The 21,071-nt window shown below is 41.9% G+C and overlaps 1 protein-coding gene across 1 annotated transcript; it reads left to right on the top strand.

Annotated features, from left to right (window-relative positions):
• The first annotated feature begins 4,023 nt into the window (after positions 1-4,023).
• GPR68 (G protein-coupled receptor 68) lies at positions 4,024-19,669 on the top strand. The gene is made up of 2 exons (XM_058807293.1): positions 4,024-4,143; positions 18,375-19,669. Exon 2 carries the CDS (start codon positions 18,509-18,511, stop codon positions 19,568-19,570), a length of 1,062 nt encoding a protein of 353 aa, XP_058663276.1. The 5' UTR covers positions 4,024-4,143; positions 18,375-18,508; the 3' UTR covers positions 19,571-19,669.
• The last annotated feature ends 1,402 nt before the right edge of the window (positions 19,670-21,071 follow it).

Below are 21,071 nucleotides of genomic sequence, written 5' to 3'. Positions count from 1 at the left end.
CACAGAGCACTCTAGGACAGGCCAGCTGATCCTCTACAGGTCCTTAATCCTCTGCAGATGACTGGCAATCCACATGTAGCCACCGTACTTTGTATTGGTTGCCAAGTTCACCCCTATGAAGCCCATTTCTAGTGTGCAAAATGAAGTTTCTATGTTGGATATTTGCAGTCTAGGTGCAAAAGATTGTTGAACTGCATTTTCAGTGTCAATGAAACAAGTAGAGAGGCATATGTTACCTGGCAAAAAACCCCAACCCTGTGGGGATGGCTTGCTGCCCCTATCTAGCTTATTGAGTCCTTGCTGCCCTTCCAGGCTCCTGCCTCTACTGAGGTGGGCAAAAGTAGGGTATTTTGAGTGCTTTGAATTTAAATTTTGAAGGAGCTTGGAAAACACCAGCATAGAGAGGACAGAGAGAATTTCCTGCTGGTCACATGTTCCTGTGAACAACCTGTTACCCTTCTAACTTTTGGGAAAGGTTAAAAATAACACGTGGTGCAATGCAGATGGGAACAGGAGCAGGAGCAAAGGAAAGTAGGAGAAGAACAGCTGGATAAAGCAAAATGCCTGGCTGCAGTGAAACCTCAGAAACAAGTGAAGCATTCTGCTGCACAGCCACCCTGACAGGCAATGTAAAAGCTGGCCCAGCAGTGTTCCTAGGGTGGCACCAGGAAGAGCATTAGCTAGTTCTTGTTACTCAGCTGTAGAAAATGAGAATGGCTCTGTGGCTTGTCACTGCAAAAGAGAGAAGTTACTTGTTTTCCTCTTTTCCTAACCAGAATGGGTGCTTGAAAGGATTTAAATCAAATTTCATCAGAAAGTTGACCCTCATAGGCAAGGCATAGATCAGGTACTTGGAATCAATGCTGACACTGCCAGAAAGGGCCTCTGCTAGAATGTGCTTAAGGAGGGATGCTGATGACTGGAAATGAGACCAGGGTGGGTGAGCAGAGGCCTGGAAAACATGATCTACAAAAAAACACTGGAAAAGTTTTTGGGTTGCTTAATCTGCTAAGAGGGACAGCATGATTAATCCTCAGACATTTAAATTATTGATACTGAGAAAGGTAGCAATAGTCTGTTTTGCATGTACATTCATAGAAGGGTAATAAAAGGATAAATTATAATTGGAAACATGGAAGGTAAAGATTTTTATATCAGTGCAAGCTTCTTAAGAACAGCCCTGGCCATGGAATGGAGACATTGCAAGAGGTGAGGCAGAATCTTCCTTCATGGCAATTTAAGAGAATCTGAAGCTCTAGAGGAGCTAGTCTAGCTTTCCTCAATGGGTAAGGAAATGTCTAGATTACCTCCTTCCTGCTGCATTTCCATGACATTTGTACCAGTTTAGCTCCATTCTTTTTGAATCTTGCTGCTTCTGGTTTTGACATACACAAGCCAGGAGCAATTCAATCCAAGTGTTACTTAATCATCACACACATTAAAATGATTTGACCAAAGTGAGCAAAAAGCTGGAATTGCTACTTGCAGCGAGTAATAGCTGTTTGGAAGCCTTAATAACTACTGTATAATTCATGGACATAAAAGGCTACAAAAAATGTAATTTCTTTTCATTTTGAGAGTTTTAAATATTGCCAGCAGGCTGTGGCTGTGTGTGATGGAGGAGGCAACACATGGCTCTGCCTCCTTGGAAGTGATGAGGGCAGACAGCCCAGGTCCCTAAATCCCATTATTTTAGTTACCTGCTTTACAGCATCTGCATGCTGAGACAAAGAAAATAGAATGTCTGGATGAAAAAGAAATAAACCCAGGATTTTTCTGGAGTTTATTTATTTTCTGAGAGGGAGGTTTGTGGAAGTCATTGTTTCTGTTCCACTTGCAAGGTGTAATTTAGCAGCTGCATGGGTCAGGTGCTGCCTTTTAGCCTGCTCTGATAGACCTGTATTGTGTCTGATGAGCAAGGTCCAGGCTTGGCAATATCCAGTGCTTCTGGAAATTCTGTCCATCTGTATGCAGCATTGGTGCAACACATCTGTGAGCATGTACACACATCAGCATAACAAGACAACTGCAGCCAAGGTGGGAACCAGGAAAGAGACACTGCCCACAATGTTACCTCTGCCAGTATCTCTGCTTTCCCTGGCACCCAAAGGGTAAGCACTGTCTGTGGGTATTCTCAGGGCTTGTTCCCTGCCTGCAGCCTGGACCCTGCAGAAGGTGGAATTCTTTCCCTGCAGCCACCAGTGAGAACTGGGTACCCCATGAGCTCTGCCCTAGACAGCCTCTCAGGAAGGCAAGCAGCCCACTATAATGCCCTGTAGAACAGTGCACATACTTCTGAGGAAGTTACTGCATTTCATTTTCTTAATACCATCTTTTATAAATTCCTCAGTAAAAGTGTTGCAGTATCCAAGGGCACATAATTTTGGATTAAGAGGTATTGAAACAAATGCTTTATTTCATTTCCTGAAAGGTCCCAGTTTGGGTGATTTTCTTAATAAATGTCATATATATTTAAAAAATAAATAATATAGATTAAATGAGTACAAAAAAAAATTAAACCACAAACAACAACAACAAAAAGTAATTGGAAGAGGGAGTATTCTCAGTAGTCCTAATAAATTTGACACCAACCATTCATATTTCTTAATATTGCAGAGGGTGTTCAGCCTCTGGCTGTGCCTTGCCTGTTCAGCCAGGTGTGCTGCCTGACCTCTGACATGCTCCAAGCAGCATGGTGAGCCTGCAGAGGACAGTTCTCTGCTTGCTGCAGCCTTTCATGACCATATCCAAGAACTTCCTATTTTTTTTTTTTTTTGCTGCTTCCCTCCTCAGAAACTCAGAGACGTTTCTTAACAGTGCAGGTAATTTTAGGTCTCTGATCTGCCAGAAGCCCTGACAGAGGAAGGGCTCTGCTGTCTGGTAGCCTGCTGTACCTGAAGAGCCCTTTGCCTGTGTTTGGAATGGGGAGTTATTTTTGATACTGTTTCTGATGTTAGCCATGGGTACTCCTGGAGTATTTCCAAGTTTTCTAAATATTCTTGTGTCTTCTCCCTGTTTTGGTTCATTTTTTCTATTTTTTTTCTGTGCTTATGTCACTCTGCTTTCCACCAGGTTGGACATGGACCTGGAGCTGCCTGTACAAGATTGTGTTTCCAGACTCTGTGTTGGGCTGTCCTCGGGGCACTGTTGGCCATTGCAGTGAGCAGAAGGGAGCTCTGGCTGGGAGCTGCTCTGACCAGGCAGTGCCAGTGGTGTCCCTACAGCTGCATGGCGGAGCACTGCATCAGGTGAGTTACACATCAGTTTAGAGCCTGAGCTTGTAACAGCTTTTGTTTCCAGCTTCAATGGTGTAATTTGTATTTATCTGTGTTTTTAAAAGTAGTGTGTTTCAGTTTGAGGGAGACAATTTAAACATATCCCACAGAGCAGCTTTCACTGCTGTGGGAGTAGGGCTGTGAGTTAGCAGGAGGTCAGCTTTTTCATCTGCTACACCCTTCCTGGATGACCTTGGGCAAGCTCTTCAGTCTGTTTATGCCTCTGTGGTCTGTCTGGCTGTATAGACAAGAGAGGAAGGCACTGCCCCCCCTCACAGCCCTTGCTCTTTCACAGCGAGAGGAGGTACTTCCTTGTGCAGTAATCACCTTCTGCTGTGTTTGGATGTAATGGACTGATCTCCTCGAGCCCTAGAAACAAGTTCCTGTAAATGATACTAATAACAATACTAACACTGTATACTTTTCAATACCCTGCATGAGGCAACATCTGGGTATGTTTAGATAAGCTGGGAGCAGCTGGATTTGGCCTCTGCACCAGCTGCAGTGATCACAGTGCAGCTCTCTGCTGGCCAGTGTGTGCTGGGGGAACAGCTGGGAACACCACTCATACTTTGCAATCTCTGTGTTCAGTGCCTGCTTTTGGCACTCTCATCTCTGTCTCATGAATGAGGGGGTGAGGGAGGAGAGGGCAGGGCTGGGCTGGGCTGACTCCTTCACAGATGAACCACAAAGAGCACAGGAGCTGAAACAATCTCCTCCTCCTTTCCTGCGCTGCTTCACAGACAGGCTTGCTCACAGCTGGGAGGAGGACAAGCTTCACCAGCAGGCTGAGCAGGAGTGAGGAGAAGGGAAGTTTTGTGGTCTTCACATTGCAGGCAAAACCTCTTTGCATAAACTCTGCTAACAGGTGAGTTTCATTTTTATGTATTCATTCTTGAAAGCAAGTTAATTTTCCATCACTGAGCAGGTCTCACCCCTGGAGAGGTGGTGAGAGTTTTCTAGCTGAGTTGTTAAAACAAAACAACAAGGTGCTCCAAGGACTCAATCAAAGCAATGTGTCCAAAAAAATTCACAACTTCAAAATTAATTTCCTTGGCAAAGTTCCTACTAACAAGAATTTTGAGTAAAATTCTTTCTTGAGTTCTAATTAGATACAAGGAGAGCTGAATGTTCAAGTTGTATTGATGAAAGGAAATTGTTAAGATAAACTGAGAAACTGTTTGTTGTTTCTAGAAAGTAATCAGAGCAGTAGCATGTAGATAAGTTCCTGGAGTAATTTTCAGAGCACTTACTAGTACTGTGTAAGTGGAATAGATACAAGATATTTTGAAGGACAAGTAAGTGACTTTTCCCCTGAGAACACAAGCCAAAATTACACCCAACATGAAACTGCTAAACCACATACCTTGATGTGTGGGTGCTCTGTGTACACCTATATAGTTTTGTCTTTGTAACTCAAATGTATATCATTACTATATTTTCCAAACACCAAGCCACTTTTCTTCCTGTTGTTCAGAATCTGGCTTGGAAAACCTGAAATGTGAGGGCTTGTTTAGAGAAGTGAAATCCATCAGGTGAGAAATTAATCTTTTTTTTTCAAGAGGATAAAAAACTTTTGTTCATGACTGTAGCTTGTCCTTGTTATGAGAACGTGTTTCCTGTTCTTGTCAGTCTTTGTAAAGAAACAAGTAAAGCAATTCACTGAGTGATGCTTTCTTCTTTGTGTGTTGCATGGGGGGGAAAGCTGAGAAATAGAGAGTTTAGAAGAATATAACAGCTTGTCCTGTTCTGTTCAAAACACATACAGATATTTATTAATAAAAATATAAGGGAACTTAACCGTAAAGTAAGCAAAAATGGCTACACGTTGGCTCACAAGATGTGACAGTGTCACTGTGAGCATTATGGGACTTTCTGAGCAGTCTGTTAGTCAGTACCCACTGTGACTTTTTCCACATTAGCACCCTGCATTCACACTGGTCCCAGAAGAGCAGTGTGTCTAACCACTTCTTCTTTGAAGTTTTTTTTAATCAAGAGACCAGTAAAAGGTAGTCAGTCCTGTGTATTTAACATCCATTCTTTCATTTCTTCTTTGAGGAAACAAAATTTTCTCCCCTATCCTTTCTGCCTCCCCATCTTGCTGCTGCTGTTCTGTTGTTGTTCCCCCATATCAGGCTGCTCCTGCTCATGCTCCTATAAAGCCTTTCTGTTACATGAGTGAAGAGGCAGAAGAATGCTGTTTCCAGTTTGTTTAACATTCAGTGCTACACAGCTGTAGATAAGGTGATAACATGGAAAGTACATGCCCAAATTTTAAAGTCTTTACAGGGTCTAGGAAGAATACCATAAGAAAATGTTGGGTTTATAGGATCAGACAAGTACGTTGTTCTGTGAGAGCAGAGGTGAAAATGTCTACATCACAGCATTGTGATTTGATTATCACTGTTTTAAATGAAGAAAGATTTGGTCGTTCCAATATCTCATTAAAAAACTTGTTTCACTTGACACCTTCAGTGAGAGGTATTTATTTCACTTTGTGGTTGGTGGACAAAAATTGGCTCCCTTGGCTCTGGATCTGAGGACTGGAAGCAATCTTATAGCAGCAGGAAAAGAGAGAAGTGGGATATGGGGAAAGGGAAGAGAAGGGACAGAAGTGAGTCTGCAGAGCTAGGGTACACAGGTGTCATTGCACTAGATGTCATTGATTAGGGGGAGCTTGAGGCTGCTGGTGAGGTCAGACAGACAGGAAGCCTCTTCCTGTGGCTGAGCACAGTTGCTCAGAGCCAGGTGTTCAAGGGTGGGGGCATTCAAGTAAATTCTCCTCCCCTATCCAGCCTTGTGGATGGTGTCACTCAGATTAACCAGCTAATGCTCTAAATGTGAGTTATTGTGGCATCCCAGTGAACAGTGCATGGAGAAGAAAATTTTTTCCCTTCCAGTTTTTCTATCCTGACCTGAGGGTGCATTCACGGTGCCCTGGGGCTTCACTGCTGATGGCTGTATTGTGTCAGCGTGGTGGTAACTAAGGAAAGTTATGTCCCCTCATGAGGACATTTGCACAACTTGGTAATTATTTGTAAGGGAAGAACTGTGGAAAGAGAGCTCCAGACATGGCAGCCTTGTGAGGCTCATTACCTTATAACTAGCTGTTTGTCTCCTCTAATATGTTTGGTTTTCCTATAAAGCTTATTCAGAGTGCTTTTATTGCTTGTTATGAATTATTCTGCCAGCTGAAGCATTTGCAGAGCTGCTGACCCTGACAGCTGGTGGCAATTGTTTTTGAAAAGACACAGAACAGCTTTAATGTTTAGAAGAAACTTACCAATAATTTTAACTAAAGGTATTAGTAAGCAACAGCAGCAGCTGCTAAGAAAAACATTGCAGTTTATTCTCTAAGGGATACATCCACTGTAACACTTTTCCTCCACTAGAAACACATTCTGAACTCTGTTATTAGGGTAGGGAAACAAGAGCTTTTTAGGCACTTTGGAAGCTGTAGCTAATTTTTCTGAAAAAGAGAAAAAGAGTAGACAATAGGCTTAAAACCCTGTTAGAGGCAGAGTGAGAAACACCTGGAAGTATATGCTCTGTTCCTCTCCATGGAGCACTCATGCCAGAAATTGTTTCTGTGGCAACAAACTTCTTTCTAGCTGGGTTGTCTTGGAGTTTGATCTGGGATTGCTTAGGCTCAGATCTGTCACTATGCCAGAATCAAATAGAAATGCAAAACTGATGTGACCTACCTGTAACAGAGAGGGCACTCTGCTGCTGTTCCTGCTGCTCCACAGGAGCTGTCCTCCTGACATTCTCCATTTAGGTATTGCTACAGGCAGCTATTGCTGCTGGGATGAGCCTGGCCTTTCCTTTCTGAACATTGTTGCTTTAGTCAGCAAGGCTTCAAGCTTCCTTTCTCTTCTTGTGTCCTATGGGCCAGCAGTAAAGACACAAAGCCTTGAAGAGAGGTTGAGTTGCCAACAGAGGGAGATAAATAACGGATTAATTACAAAAGCAAATGTAATTGAACTGTCAAAGTTCAGTCACTTTAATGACACCTGAATAAAATGCTGAAGTATCAGTAGGGAAGAATGGAAATATTTCCAAGATCTCTTGGTTTGGCTTTCTTTTAACTCAGTATTTTAGTAACCATTAGAATGTTTTCATTTTATATCTGGAAACATTTCATCTTCCTTCTGCCAAGGAAGGAGAGCTTTTTCTCTGTGATGGATAATGATTTAGTGTCTACTCACATCTAATTAGAGGGTCTATCTGGTTTATGCTCCATGTTTAAGAACTGTTCAGACATAGCTTTTAAAATAGCAATTGTCTTTTAAACTTACAAGAGGCTTAAACTAAAATCCCTGAGACTATCATGTCAGAATATTATTATTTGGAATTTAAAACTATGTCCAAATTTCAGATCTGGTTTTACACCTCCACCCCAAAGCAGGACCTGGATTTCTGAACAGCTCTCAATTTGGAATCTCACATCTCCTGTGCCAGCTTTTCCATCTCTTCATGAGCTCATCAGAGCTCCCCTGTAACAAGCACTTGATTCTCTCCCTTTTCTCTGGTCAGAAGCATGTTTGGAAGTGTGAGTGGTTTACAGCAAGGGTGTTGCTTTTGCTGTGAATTGCTTCTTTGATACTATTAAAGAAGGGGTGGGGGTGGGTTGCATTTCTATGAGTTCATGCCTCTCCAACTATTTTTCTCAGTTTTCGTGTTGAACCTCTTTTATCCAGAAATGGAAAATCAGGAAACAGTAATGTAAGCAAACTTGCAGATACAGATGCCAGCACTTTATTTAAATAATCCACTGGGAACTAGGTTGCTGGAGTCCTGTACCCTTAAGTGGGAAAAAAAAAAAAAGGACAATAGTCATATAGGGAGCAAGAACAGCAACAAGGAAAACCTTCTGCAGGGCACACTGCTTCTCGTGAGAACACTGAGAAATAACAATGGAGGAACATGTCTTCCATGTGCATATTGACTCAGTTCTGCAGGAAACTTGGTTAACCTCCAGAAGGGAAACTGAAAAAAAGAGAAGAAATTTAATTAAAGATAGCAATAAGGGATAGTTTAGTAGAGTTATGTTTCTACCAACTAGATGGGGACTATTTGAAGACATGCACAAATACATATGCATAATGCACCCCACACACCACCCCTCCAATTCTGTATCCAAGGAAGAAATACAGAAATACAATACAAGGGCCAAAAAGACTCAATTGAGCCCAAAAGGAAATGAGCTGAGCTAAACAGAAGTGCGTGGAAGGGCGGATGGTGTGCTAGACTAGGAAGAATTGGATCTAGAACAGAAACACGTCTGAAGTGCACAGTGGTGATCAGTGTAAACTGGAAACACAAACAGTACAAAGGTACAAAAGAATGATTTTAGTTTTTTAGATGGCAACAGTGCACACAGTGTTAGGTGCTTCAGTTGAACAGGCTCCTATCCCATGATGAATTTATTCTCTTTTATTAAGATAAATCCAAATGGAGGAAAAATAATTAAGTCAAAGAAAAATGAGGAGTGGAAGGGAAAAGTCTTCAAATATTGTAAGCAGCTTTTAATTTTACCATGTGTTAAAACTTTTGCAGCACAAAATGAATCATATACTGAATCATATATGCAGAAAATGGCATTTTAAAAAGAGATTACTTTATTGAATGTATCATTATTTGCTGATGCATGAAATAATGAAAATGCTAACATTCTCCTTAAACGGGAGATCTGCTCAATCTCTTTAGACATGCCAGAGTTTCAACCACATTTCACTTAGACCTAGCAATTTTTCTATCAGACAGCCTTTGCTGGTTGTCAAGTGCTATTAGTCAGGCATTGATTGTGGATATCCCAAGCTTATCAGAAGCACTGTGCAATAAGTGCTATCCATTGAATTTTCAGCAAACAGAGAGAAAAAATTGTATAGATGGGTGTTTGATTGCTTTCCAAATGACTTTTAGTTAATGAGATAGTTTTGTTTGGAGGGTATGATGTTCTGGTCCTTGGGTTCAGAGTGGCATTACAAAAGATGCAAGCAGAAAGATAATCTGGTCCCTGCTTCATTCTCTAATTTGCCAGTTTTTGAACAAGTTTTCCCTTGAGTGAAGCTGGGGAGGCTTGACAGAAGGGACTGCCATGCATGTTGCTGGCATTCCATTCCCTTTCTGGGTGAGCATGTGGGTACAGAGAGCAAATTGTTCTCAATACACTCAAGGTAGAGGCTGAGAGCCAGTTCTTCACTCAGACTTGGTGTGCACTGCCCAGGACGGGGTGCTCTGCCCAGGTTGGGGTGCTCTGCCCAGGACGGGGTGCACTGCCCAGGTTGGTGTGCACTGCCCAGGTTGGGGTGCTCTGCCCAGGTTGGGGTGCTCTGCCCAGGTTGGGGTGCACTGCCCAGGTTGGGGTGCTCTGCCCAGGACGGGGTGCTCTGCCCAGGACGGGGTGCTGGCAGTGTGCTATGGCCCAGGGTATGTGATGGATGGCCCATGGTCAGGCAGCAGAGAAAGCTGTGGGTGACTCCCATGGCTCCCTTTGGGTAGCCTCTCTAAAACAGGGGCTGTGTGGCAGTCCTGAGGCTGCAGGGACACACTGGCAATCCGAGAAAGGCAAAAGTCATTGAAATGCAGATATTAATTAAATACTGATATGAATTCAACCTGAAGTCACTGACTTCAGTGCAAGATATCTGGCATTGCCTGATGTAGCACTGTGCTGTTTTCAGAGCAGGCTGCAGCATCAAAAGAGGCAATAATACAGTTTAGGAAAATGAATCAGAGGATGATTTTCCCCAAGGCTGTAAATGGTAAAATGAATCAGAGCTCATTTAACTCAGAAGGGTGAAGTTCCTATATCTCAGTCCTAGGCTACAACAGTTGTTCTAGTCGTTGTTCCTTAGTAATCTTGTATATTGATCATGGCTTTTGTGGCTTCTAATAAGCAAGACCTGTGTAATCTTGGCTTTTCTTGCATTGTTCTGTTCAATGAGGATCAGTGTACAAGTTTGGAATTATGAGCAGTTCTGTTGTCTATGTCTGATTATTACTTGTCTGCTGCTTCTTCAACAGAGGCAGGATGGTTTTTTGGCTTTTGTGTCAAGGAGGATTGTGGGGGAGAGGGACACTGACCTGGTTGAGATTTTATTTCAGGGGAAAGGAAGATCTGGAGTTTTTTCTCTGAGTAATAGAGTGATTTAAGATGTCTGCAGGAAGTGGTGTGATGTGTTTTCCTCCACCCACTGTTCTGTACTCGAGCAAGTCATACCCGAAGCTTCAACATGTGCCCTGTGGGTAGGATCTAGTCATAGTAACTCAGCAGTGAAATACTTGGAGGGTCATGTTGTCCACTTGGTTGATCTTTAACAGCAGGAAGTGGGGGGCAAATGAGGGTCATTTTTTAAGTCTTTGAGGCAGCTATAGCATGACTAATTTCAGCTGTGATTCACCTCCCTGATACTACTTAGACTGCTTGCCTGAAATTGCACATTGCATGAACTTCTTATTACCATAAATAGGGATTTTCCAAAAAATTTTTTTCAGCACTTTCTTGTGCTCAACCAGTTGTTCAGACCTCACATGAGGTAAAAAGACCCTAATCCTAGATAAAAAATAAGTAGTAGTGTGAGATAGTGAGTAGTCCGAGGGAACAGGCAGATGTATTTGCCAAGCTACTGTCCATGATACTTGAGAAGTCATGGCAGTCAGAACTCCCAGGTGACTGGAAAAACAGAAACATTGTACCCATCTTTTAAAAGAATAGAATGGCAGACCCTGGGTACTACCCAGCTGTTAGCATCACCTCTGTGTCTGGGGAGGATCACAGGACAGACCCTCCTGAGGAGGATCACAGAACAGACACTCTGCTAAGGCACATCAGGGACAGGAGGTGATTTGGGACAGCCAGCAGAGCTTTACCGAGGGCAAGTCCTGCCTCACAGCCTATGGCCTTCTAGGATGGGGTGACTGCATTAGAGGGTAAGGGAAGGGTCACAGATGTCATTTATCTGGACTTCTGTAGAGCCTTTGACATGGTTCCCCACAACACCCTTCTCTTTAAATTGGAGAGAGATGGATTTGATGGGTGGACTGTTGGGTGCATAAGTAATTGTGTGCAGAGGGTCATGGTCAATGGCTCAGAGTCCTAAAGGACCTCAGTGATAAGTGGTGTCCCTCAGGGATCCAGACTGGGACCAGTTTTATTTAGCATTTTCATTAATGACATAGATGAAGGGATTGAGTGCAGCCTCAGCAGATTTGTAGATGACACCAAAGAGAGGAGTGATGCACTTAAAGGGTGGAAAGCCATCCAGAGGGACCTGGACAAGCTCAAGAAGTGAGTGCATGGGGATCTCATGAGGTTTAACAAGACCAAGTGCAAGGTGCTGCACTGGGGCTGGGGCAACCCCTGGTATCAACACAGGCTGGGGATGAACAGATCAGAGCAGCTCTGCTGGGAAGGACCTGGGGGTGCTGGTGGGTGAGAGGCTGGACAGGAAGACTTGGAGCCCAGAGAGCCAAGCATGTGCCCTGCTGAGATCCTACCTGGAGTGCTGCATCCAGCTCTGGGGTCCCAGCACAGGAAGGACATGGACCTATTGGAACAAGTCCAGAGGAGGGTCTCCCAGATGATCAGAGGGATGGGGCACCTGTCCTGTGAGGAAAGGCTGAGAGAATTGGGATTTTCCAGCCTGGAGAAGAGGGGGCTCCAGGGTGACCTAATTGCTGCCTTGCAGTACCTGGAGGGAGCCCAGAAGAAAGATGATGGAAGACATTTTACAAGGGCATGTGGTGATAAGACCAGAGAGAATGGCTTCAAAGTAAGAGAGAGTAGGTTTAGATTAGATAGTAGGAAGAAGAAATTCTTTACTGTGAGGTGTTGAGGCACTGAAAGAGGTTTCCCAGAGAAGGTGTGGATGCCCCATCCCTAAGTGTTAAAGGCCAGGCTGAATGGGGCTTTGAGCAACCTGGTCTAGTGGAAGCTGTTCCTGCCCATGGTTGGAACTAGATGACTTTTAAGGTCCCTTCCACCCCAAACCATTCTGTGATTCTATGATATTGGACTAACTGTGCTAATTATCCCACCTGCCTCCCTTGCCCTTCTTCTCAAGTTGTCCTTTAAAAGTGCAGGCATAAAAGTCTAAAGTCATAAAAACCTGAAATGGAAAGGTATAGAAACAGAATATGGAATTCTCAAAATATCAAAAGATGGTGCAAATGGAATGATTTACTCAAGACTGTAAAAAATTGCATGTCTGTGTTAGGAAAAATTGGACATTGATGACTAATTAGTCTTTGTTTATGTGACTTCTGAAAAAAATGTTGCCGACTTCCTTCTTTGATAATAGGTTTATAAGACCAGTCATCTGATAATGACAAAAGTAATTTGTAATTTACAGAACACTTTTATAGTTCCCTTCACCAGAAACAGATATACACAGTAATAATTATTATAGTCAGAGGTTTGCATTAGAAAAATCCACTTGCAAGTAACAAACACGAATGGATTTTGCATAGATGTAAATTACTTTAGTTTAGAAGCTCAACTTGATTCCTCTTTTTCACAAAACATTGGGTTATGTCTGTTTTACCCTAGTTTGTCATAATTTCTGAAACATTATCAGCAATAATTCACAAATTGCTGTAACTAAATTCCCTGGAGTGCACATAGTTTTTTAAAATATCTGTTAGCCTTTGCTGGTCCATTCTCCTCTATGCCCCCATCCTATTGTTAAAAATAATTTTGTTAGATGCTGGTTAACAATTCTGTTTCCAAAGACTGGAATAAAACTCAACAGTAAATATTTCAGCTATCTTTATATAAATATAAATACACTCATATAGCATATAAACATATAAATTATATCTTATATATATTATATATAAAATATATATAACATATATAATATGTAATATATAATATATAATATATACAATATGTTATACATATAGTATACTATAGATACTATTATTATATATTATATTATTATTATATATTATATTATCTAAATTCTGTATTATAAAAACAAATATATATATGTGTGTTTATGCTTCATATGTATTTGTCTTTCTTTTCCTTTACTTATTTTGTGTTAATAGAAATATCTTTCATTGCCTTTAATGGGTCTTTCTACTTGATATCCTTCTAGAATCAGAATGGTCTGGTTTGGAAGGGGCCTTTAAGAGGCCCTCTAGCCCTGCAATGAGCAGGGGCCTCTTCAACTAGGCCAGGTTACTCAGAGCCCCATCAAACCTGACCCTGAATGTTTCCAGGGTTGGGGCATCCATCACTTCTCTGGGCAACCTGGGCTAATGTTTTATCACCCTCATCATAAAAATATTTATCCTTGTATGTTGTCTGACTCTACCCTCTTGTCGTTTAGAACCGTTGCCCCTTGTCCTGTTGCTACAAGTCCTGATTAAGAAGTCTGTCCCCGTGTTTCTTGTAAGTCTCCTTTAGGTACTGAAAGGCTGCAACAAGGTTTTTCCAGAGCCTTCTCTTCTCCAGGCTGAACTACTCCAAATTTCTCATCCTTTCCTCGTAGGAGAAGTGCTCCACCCCTCTTGTCTTGTTTCTGTGCTCCAACAGATGCATCTTTTACACCATAATTCCTCTGATTAAACCCATATATCATTGTGCTCTTTCTTCATTCTTGGTGGTGCACCCAAATTTCTGCTTTCCTCTCCTTTTTTTTCCCTCAAACTTGCTCTAAGGGTATTATGCCTTTCCTTCCTATTTTATGTTGTTTGGCCAGTCCCTTGTCTCTTCTGCTGCTCATTGCTTCCCTGCCTTCTTGTCTGACCTTGTGCTTCCAGGCTTTGTGAAACAGGATCAAACAACCTTACAAACCTGCAAGTGTTGAAGGAAGCTTAGCATGTGAATTTTAAGGCTGGTGTTTGTGTAGATAATGACCTGAACCAAACGCTAAACTGAAACCATCCCATGTTTCTGATTCCAAGATTTGCAGGACAGTTGAAGTCCTGCAATGACATCCAAGTGTCTCAGGCCTGTCTGCACTGTATGACAGGTGCAAGGACAGATTAAATAGCAAGAGATCATGCAGGCACATAAGAATGCTACACTCCCTGTTAATGGAAGTGGGTGCTTTGTGGATGAGACAAGCTGGGTGCACAATGGTTGCAAATTCCAGCAAGAAAATTCTTTGGTTCAGTCCCATTTGTCTCTGCCAAAAATATGTAGGCCTAGTTGCAGACAGATTTCTTACAATGAAAATTGTAGCAGTGTTCACTGAAACTGAAAGGACCCACCTGGGCTCCATGCTACCACTTGGTCCAAGGTGAAGAGGCTGCTGCTGCCTGTGGCTCTGGCTGTTCCTGTGCCACTGCCAGCTGGCAGCACTTTGCACTGAGCTGCCCCATGGTTCATGGTGCAGGGGCAAGTCATGTGTTTGTTAGCAGCTAAGGCACACAGGAGTTGGGAAAGAAAGGAACTGTTGTTGAACTCTCCAGTGAGTAATAAAGTTGGCTTGTTTAAACCATGAAAAAGTGAGGCTTTCTGAAGCTCTTGGCTCTGTTTCTAATCCAGGAACAAGAGAATTGTTTGGAGCTCATGTAGATGGAGAGAGTCTTCTAATTTACTGCCAAGACTTAGGCTTAGATGGGTATCATCTAAAAGATGTGGGCATATAGAAGAGAGAAATATTGCCTGGAAATGACTGCAGACTCGTGATACTGAAGGTGTTACATAAACTATGATTAAAAAAAAAGTCACACAGCTGCACTATGTCTGTATTAGAGCTGTCTAAAAGAAATGCCTGTGTGTTCCTGTTCATAACTGCTTTCAGCTTAATGATTGTCTGCACCCCAGATGTTTTTCATAGAGCAACTCTTTAAATTTTTCACTTCCCTCTTTACAGAAGTGGCCAATAAGTAATGAGAGACCTATTTGTCTTTTCTCTTCTATACCCTGCATCACCTTTCCTTCATGTTCCACTTTTTCAGACAGCTTGTAAAGTATTGTGTCACATCATCTTAATGACAGAGTGGGCTCTTGCACACCCATTTGTTTAAACCTGCTGGTGCATTCCTTTGATACCAGGTTTGTTGAGAAAATCCTACAGTTTCACTCCCTGGCTGGTGCAGAGCTATATTTGGTGTGCCTGGTGCTGGGGAAAAGTTGAACTGCCTCTGTATTTCCACTTGGCTGCTGAGTCTGTCCTTAGCCAGGCATGAGTGGTCAAAGGGTACAAAGGCAGCCCAGAGCCCACACACTGAGGAGGCTGAAACAATGGAAGGATTTCCTGCCTCACTGTTGCCACTGACCAGAACAGCTATTGAACAAGAATCTGGATCTTTCTTTTTCATCCCCATCTTGGAAACTGGGGAGGGATTGATAGTACAAGGCAAAGAGATTTGTTACAGCCAACCTTCTCTTCCTGCCCCTTCGAACACCCCAATCCAGCATTTCCTCCAGGAGCAGGAAATGTTGCTGTAATCATAAATGTATATTATATTACCATAATATTGTATCAATAAGGCTTTTGCTGCCTCCTTCACATTCTGCATTCTGGCAAGACTCTTAAACTAAGCAGAAATTATTTTACTTATTACAGAGAATTATATTCTCTCTATGAAAACACAATTTGATAAAAACATTTAGAGTTCTTAGAGTAAAATAAACATTTTCAAAAAACACTGCAGCTGTAGAGTACATCTGCTTTTCCTGATACTGTGATCCATAATGACTCACTGGGTAACACTGAATGAAACTCAGTGCTAGACATAAAAAGACAGTTCTGAATTTTCAAAACTGTCAGCAGCTTTTAAATTACTATTTGGCCCTATTGACAGGAGCTGGACACTGGCTGGGCACTGTGCTGGTAGATATGATGATAGGTCTCAGATTTTAGGTATTTTAGACAATAACTAAGGTGTGCCAATAATCCTGTGCAGGCAAACCCTTACATGTAAAAGTCACCAAATCATTATACAGAAATGCTATGAAATACAAACTCAGGCCTGGAGCTCTGGATTGAAAAGGTGGGTTGGGGTAAGAAGGTTATCAAATCTGTCTCAGCAAAGATTCTGTGCACTGCCCTTGTCTGCAGATGGAAGAGATATGTGGTGGCTATGCACCCTTGGAGAAACTGCATAGTGTTACGGGGGAGCTAACGGGCCCTAGGTATCAGTGTTTGGGGAAATTTGTACTTAACTTTAGTGATTGATTTCTGCTGTACATGTCAGCACTGCTAACATTGTCATGTTTATTCCAGAATGGAGGTTATGGCAATCTCCGGGAGCAAACTTCAAGCTGAAGCACAGGTACCTGTGCCTGGGTCCCCTCACAGCATTTCTCCTGCTGAGCTTGATAAATGAGCTCTAACATTGTGACAGCCACAGTGGGGAGTGTGAGTCTCTTAAACCCCAAAGGAGCTGTTGAGTCTGAGAGGTGGAGGAGAGCAGTGCCAGACTTGAGCAGTCTTTCACACAAATTGCACTGGACAGTGGAGTTGAAAGTTTTGAGGGAGATGAACTTACCTTGGCCTATTGTTTCATGACTGAGAGTTTCTGAGCTCTCAAGGATATTTCCACCAAAATCAGGGCTGATGTTCCTCTGTTGGATATTAAATGTAAAGGGATGAAAACCACATCCCAATTCTTATCTCTGTGTGTTTGCCATGAATTCTGTGGAACTATGCTGGTTGAAGCTAAAAAATGAAATTCTTTGCAGGTTTGATCACTTATTTCAGCCAGGCAATTATTTTCTGGCTTAAAGCAAATTATTTTTTTTCAGTTTCCACAGGAGTAAAGCCTATCTATCACTATTTTAAAGAAAACCTGTATGTATTAAAAAAATTATTTGACAGTAACATCCTCAAATGCTAAAGCTGACAGTAATTTTACTGTAGAGTGGTCATATTTTTGTAAGCATTGCCTTGGAAGAAATTTGATGTTCCTAGATGGGACAGAAGATGACAACAGAAATGCAAATTAGCATAGCAAACAGGAAAAAGCAGCAAGGCCTTGTCTTTAGCTAGTGCTTCTTTTGAATCCATAGTACCTGAAGCTGTGAAAGGAGTACACAAGAGTACACATTGTTAACCTTACAAACATATACCCAACATCCCTGAATCTTCTGAGGAGAGATTGAAAGAAATACAGTCTAGCTGTTCTGCACCACCAGGTAAAACTCATTCCCGTCAGATCAGGCACAGTTTGCTCTACTGTTCTCCAGTGCTGAGCATCTGTGCCTGTGTGAGTATACCATGAGGTGATCAAATGCTGGGTGGGGCATTTCATTGTTCAGTTGAGGGTTTCATCACTGAGAGCTGGTCCAGGCTTGACCTCGTAGAACTGAGTGCAAATCCACTGTCAGCAGTGGTTTTGGTGCATGAAGTTGTTATAGTATAGTTCAGTATAGTATAGCAAAGCATAGCAATGGCTTCTGTGGGTACGTCTTTGGATTATGCCAGATTCTTCAGGTGAAAACAATTACATTCATATTCAGTGAAGATGAAAGGAAAGCTACAAATGAATCAGTCATAAGTGTGTGGGTTTTGGAGTTGATGGCAAATAAGGAATATTTAATAGCATATCCTCTAGAAGTGAGACTATGAAGATGCCCTGTTACCAGAGTTTCACCATGTCCTTCCAACAGAGGAAGACAGCTTGCTTTCAGGATTGTTTTTACAAGTAACTGTAAGAGAAAGTGCTAAAAATTCCCTTTTTTTTCATCCTGCTGAATTGAACTGCATATTACAAGGTATCTTGTATGTAAAGGGAAATTTAAGAAATGGAAATTAATAATCAAGAGTTTTGTGCACCCTACATCCTCTGAGGAAGTCTGTGGATTTCTGGTTTACCAGAGACACCTTTTCCATCACAGTCAAATCTGATTAATGCTTTTCTGCCCCATCTGTAAACCAGGGATGATATTTCTTCACATTTTAGTTACCTCCAAAGATAAAACAATAAATATTTGTAACTTGCTTTGTGATTCTGAATCACATAATTTTCTGGCACTTTTCTGTTATGTACTAGGAGTTATGTGAATCTTGATTTCCCAAACAGGCTTTGTCTTTATCAAAGATTTAGAGGTAGGAAAAGGCAGCTTTCTGAAAAATGTACTATGTATTTAACAATTGTATCCCTTCTAAAGATTTCCTTGTGTTTTATCTTCAGGTTATTAACATCCTGCAGCAAGTTGTCACTTCAGCCTAAAGGTTTTTGGAAGAAATAAACTCTACATGAAAACTGAATGTAATTAAGTCTTACATTCAGGACCCTGATGAGTGATACAGAGGGAGAAGTAGAAGATGGTGAATTTCACAGAGAATGTGACTGAGAAGTGCAATATTAATCACGAAATCCATGAGACATTATCCCCTGTGGTGTACATATTTGTGTTCGTATTAGGCTTGCCAGCAAACTGCCTGTCCCTGTACTATGGCTATTTACAGATCAAGGCTAAAAATGAATTAGGTGTCTACCTTTGCAATTTGACTATAGCAGACCTGCTGTACATATTTTCTTTGCCTTTTTGGCTTCAGTATGCTTTACAGCATGACAACTGGACCTACGATGAGCTGCTGTGCAAGGTGTGTGGCATCATCCTGTACGAGAACATCTACATCAGCGTGGGCTTCCTGTGCTGCATCTCCATCGACCGCTACCTGGCCGTGGTGCACCCCTTCCGCTTCCAGCGCTTCCGCACCATGAGGGCTGCTGCCATCGTCAGCAGCGTCATCTGGGCCAAAGAAATCATCACGTGCAGCTTTGTCTTCACACATGGAGAGATCAGCATGGATGCTGAGAGCCACCTGGTGTGCTTTGAGCATTACCCCATCAAGAAATGGGAGCACAATGTCAATTACTACCGCTTCTCTGCTGGCTTCCTTTTCCCCTTGTTTCTGCTGGCCTTCTCCTACTGTGGGATTCTACGAGTTGTCCACAAGAGTCCTGGCACCCAAAAGAAGAAGAAAATCCAAATTAAAAGACTGGTATCAAGCACTGTTTTCATATTTTTAGTCTGCTTTGGACCATACCACATCCTACTTGTAGTTCGTAGCTTGTTGGAGAACAGCTGCTCATTTGCTGAGAAAATATTCAATGTTTACCATATTTCTCTCCTGTTAACCACTTTTAACTGTGTTGCTGACCCAGTATTGTACTGTTTTTCCAGTGAAAGCACTTACCACAATTTCGTCAAGATGAGAGACTCTTGCCTAACGTGTTTAGGCCATCTGAGTACTGAGACAAAGGAATCCTATCCACTAAACACTACTGAAACTCCCAACAGAAAACAGCATGAACAACAACCAGGGTTATTACAAATACCACTTGATGATGCTGGAAATGAAGGACTGCTTCACAACTAATGCAGACAGCCTATAGCATTAATCAAAAGGACCTTAATCCTACACCTGCAGCTATGGCTGTGTTTGTGGATCTGTCTGAATTATTCATGCATTACAACAGTGTGACCTCCCAAAGGCTTATGAGCAATGCTGTACAGTGGAGCTGTTTCCAGAGGTGCTTGGACCCTGGCAATAGTGAGGAAAGTATGTGCTAAGTCAGTTCAGTTATAATCACGTATCTCTTGTGCTGCCACTTAAAATCTGTTTGTCTTGATGACTGCACTGACTGGAATAGGCCAGTACTCACGGTGTGCAGTTCTGGTGAACTCATCTTTAGCTGCTTCTGTTTGCCCCTGTAGCATCTAGAGAAAGTAATTCTCTACAAGCTGTCATCATCTATTGAAAAGGTCAGAGACAAAAAAATTAATGTTCCCATATATACTTTTAAAAACAAAAATCCCAACAAAAAACACTTCTGCAACATCTCTGTAACTCTCTGTAAAAAACTTCTCCTTCTGCCAGTTTCAAAGCCTGCAGAGACCATGCCAGAACCAGATTCCTAAAACAATCAGTCTGATAGTGTGAGACATTGTGGGAGAACATGCACGAGGAACTCAGCACCTGCTGAGACCTTCAGGCTCTTATTTCACTGTTGAGCCTCAGACTGTTAAACTTCTTTGTAAGGCTCCTAGAGACTTCTGGAAGTAGGAGACTCTGGGCTCCAGTGAGTGTCTATAATTGGTGTGTTGACTCAGAAGAGAACAAGAGATTGGTAGTATGTGAGGTACTTTGACCCCGTGGGCTTCTCTGAGTCACTCTGTTCAAGAATATTTATTTACATCTAAATTCTACTACACCTTGCTAAGGTTTTGATTGTGTCTTTTACAATTTGTGTGTCTTGTGCAGCACAGACCATGCAGGCAATTACATAACAATGCATTTGTCAGGGAAACTGTTGAATTAGTTCTGTTTAAACCATGTTTTTGCCCACAGATAACATCGTTTAGGGTTTGGTCATTGTTCAGTAAATACAGTATCAGTAATATGATGTATGAATGATCTGTGTCCTGGTTTAGACAGAAACAAACTATAGGAGTAAGTGGAGAATAATGGCTGTTAAAGACCTGGGAGTTGTGCTCCTCAGTATTGTTTCTACCACCACCTCCTCTCTAGGTTCCTTAGAGTTTTTTTGTTACACTAATGATTCCTGTGTGATTCTTCTTTGAGATCTGCTCATCACACATCCTTTTACCTGCAGCTGTTACACCATAAATATTGCCTTGTCTTTTCAATTCTCTGGTTTCAAACCTTCCTTGAAACACCTCTCTCTCTGCAACCCAGAGCTGATAACTTCCAGCAGTATAATCAGTTCTGTTTCTTTGGTTTGCTTTTGAGTCCAAAGATTGTCTAGACAGATGATTTACTCCTGCTATCTGAATATGTCATTGTAATACAGCCTTCCTAGTAATCAGATTCCAAAAGGAATATATTCTAACAGTTTTCTGGAAACCACCTTGAGAGT

The sequence above is a fragment of the Ammospiza caudacuta genome, chromosome 6 (genome assembly GCF_027887145.1).
Source record: "Ammospiza caudacuta isolate bAmmCau1 chromosome 6, bAmmCau1.pri, whole genome shotgun sequence".
Lineage (NCBI taxonomy): Eukaryota > Metazoa > Chordata > Aves > Passeriformes > Passerellidae > Ammospiza > Ammospiza caudacuta.
Note: the sequence above shows the minus strand (reverse complement) of the source record. Positions and strands in the feature narration are given on the sequence as shown.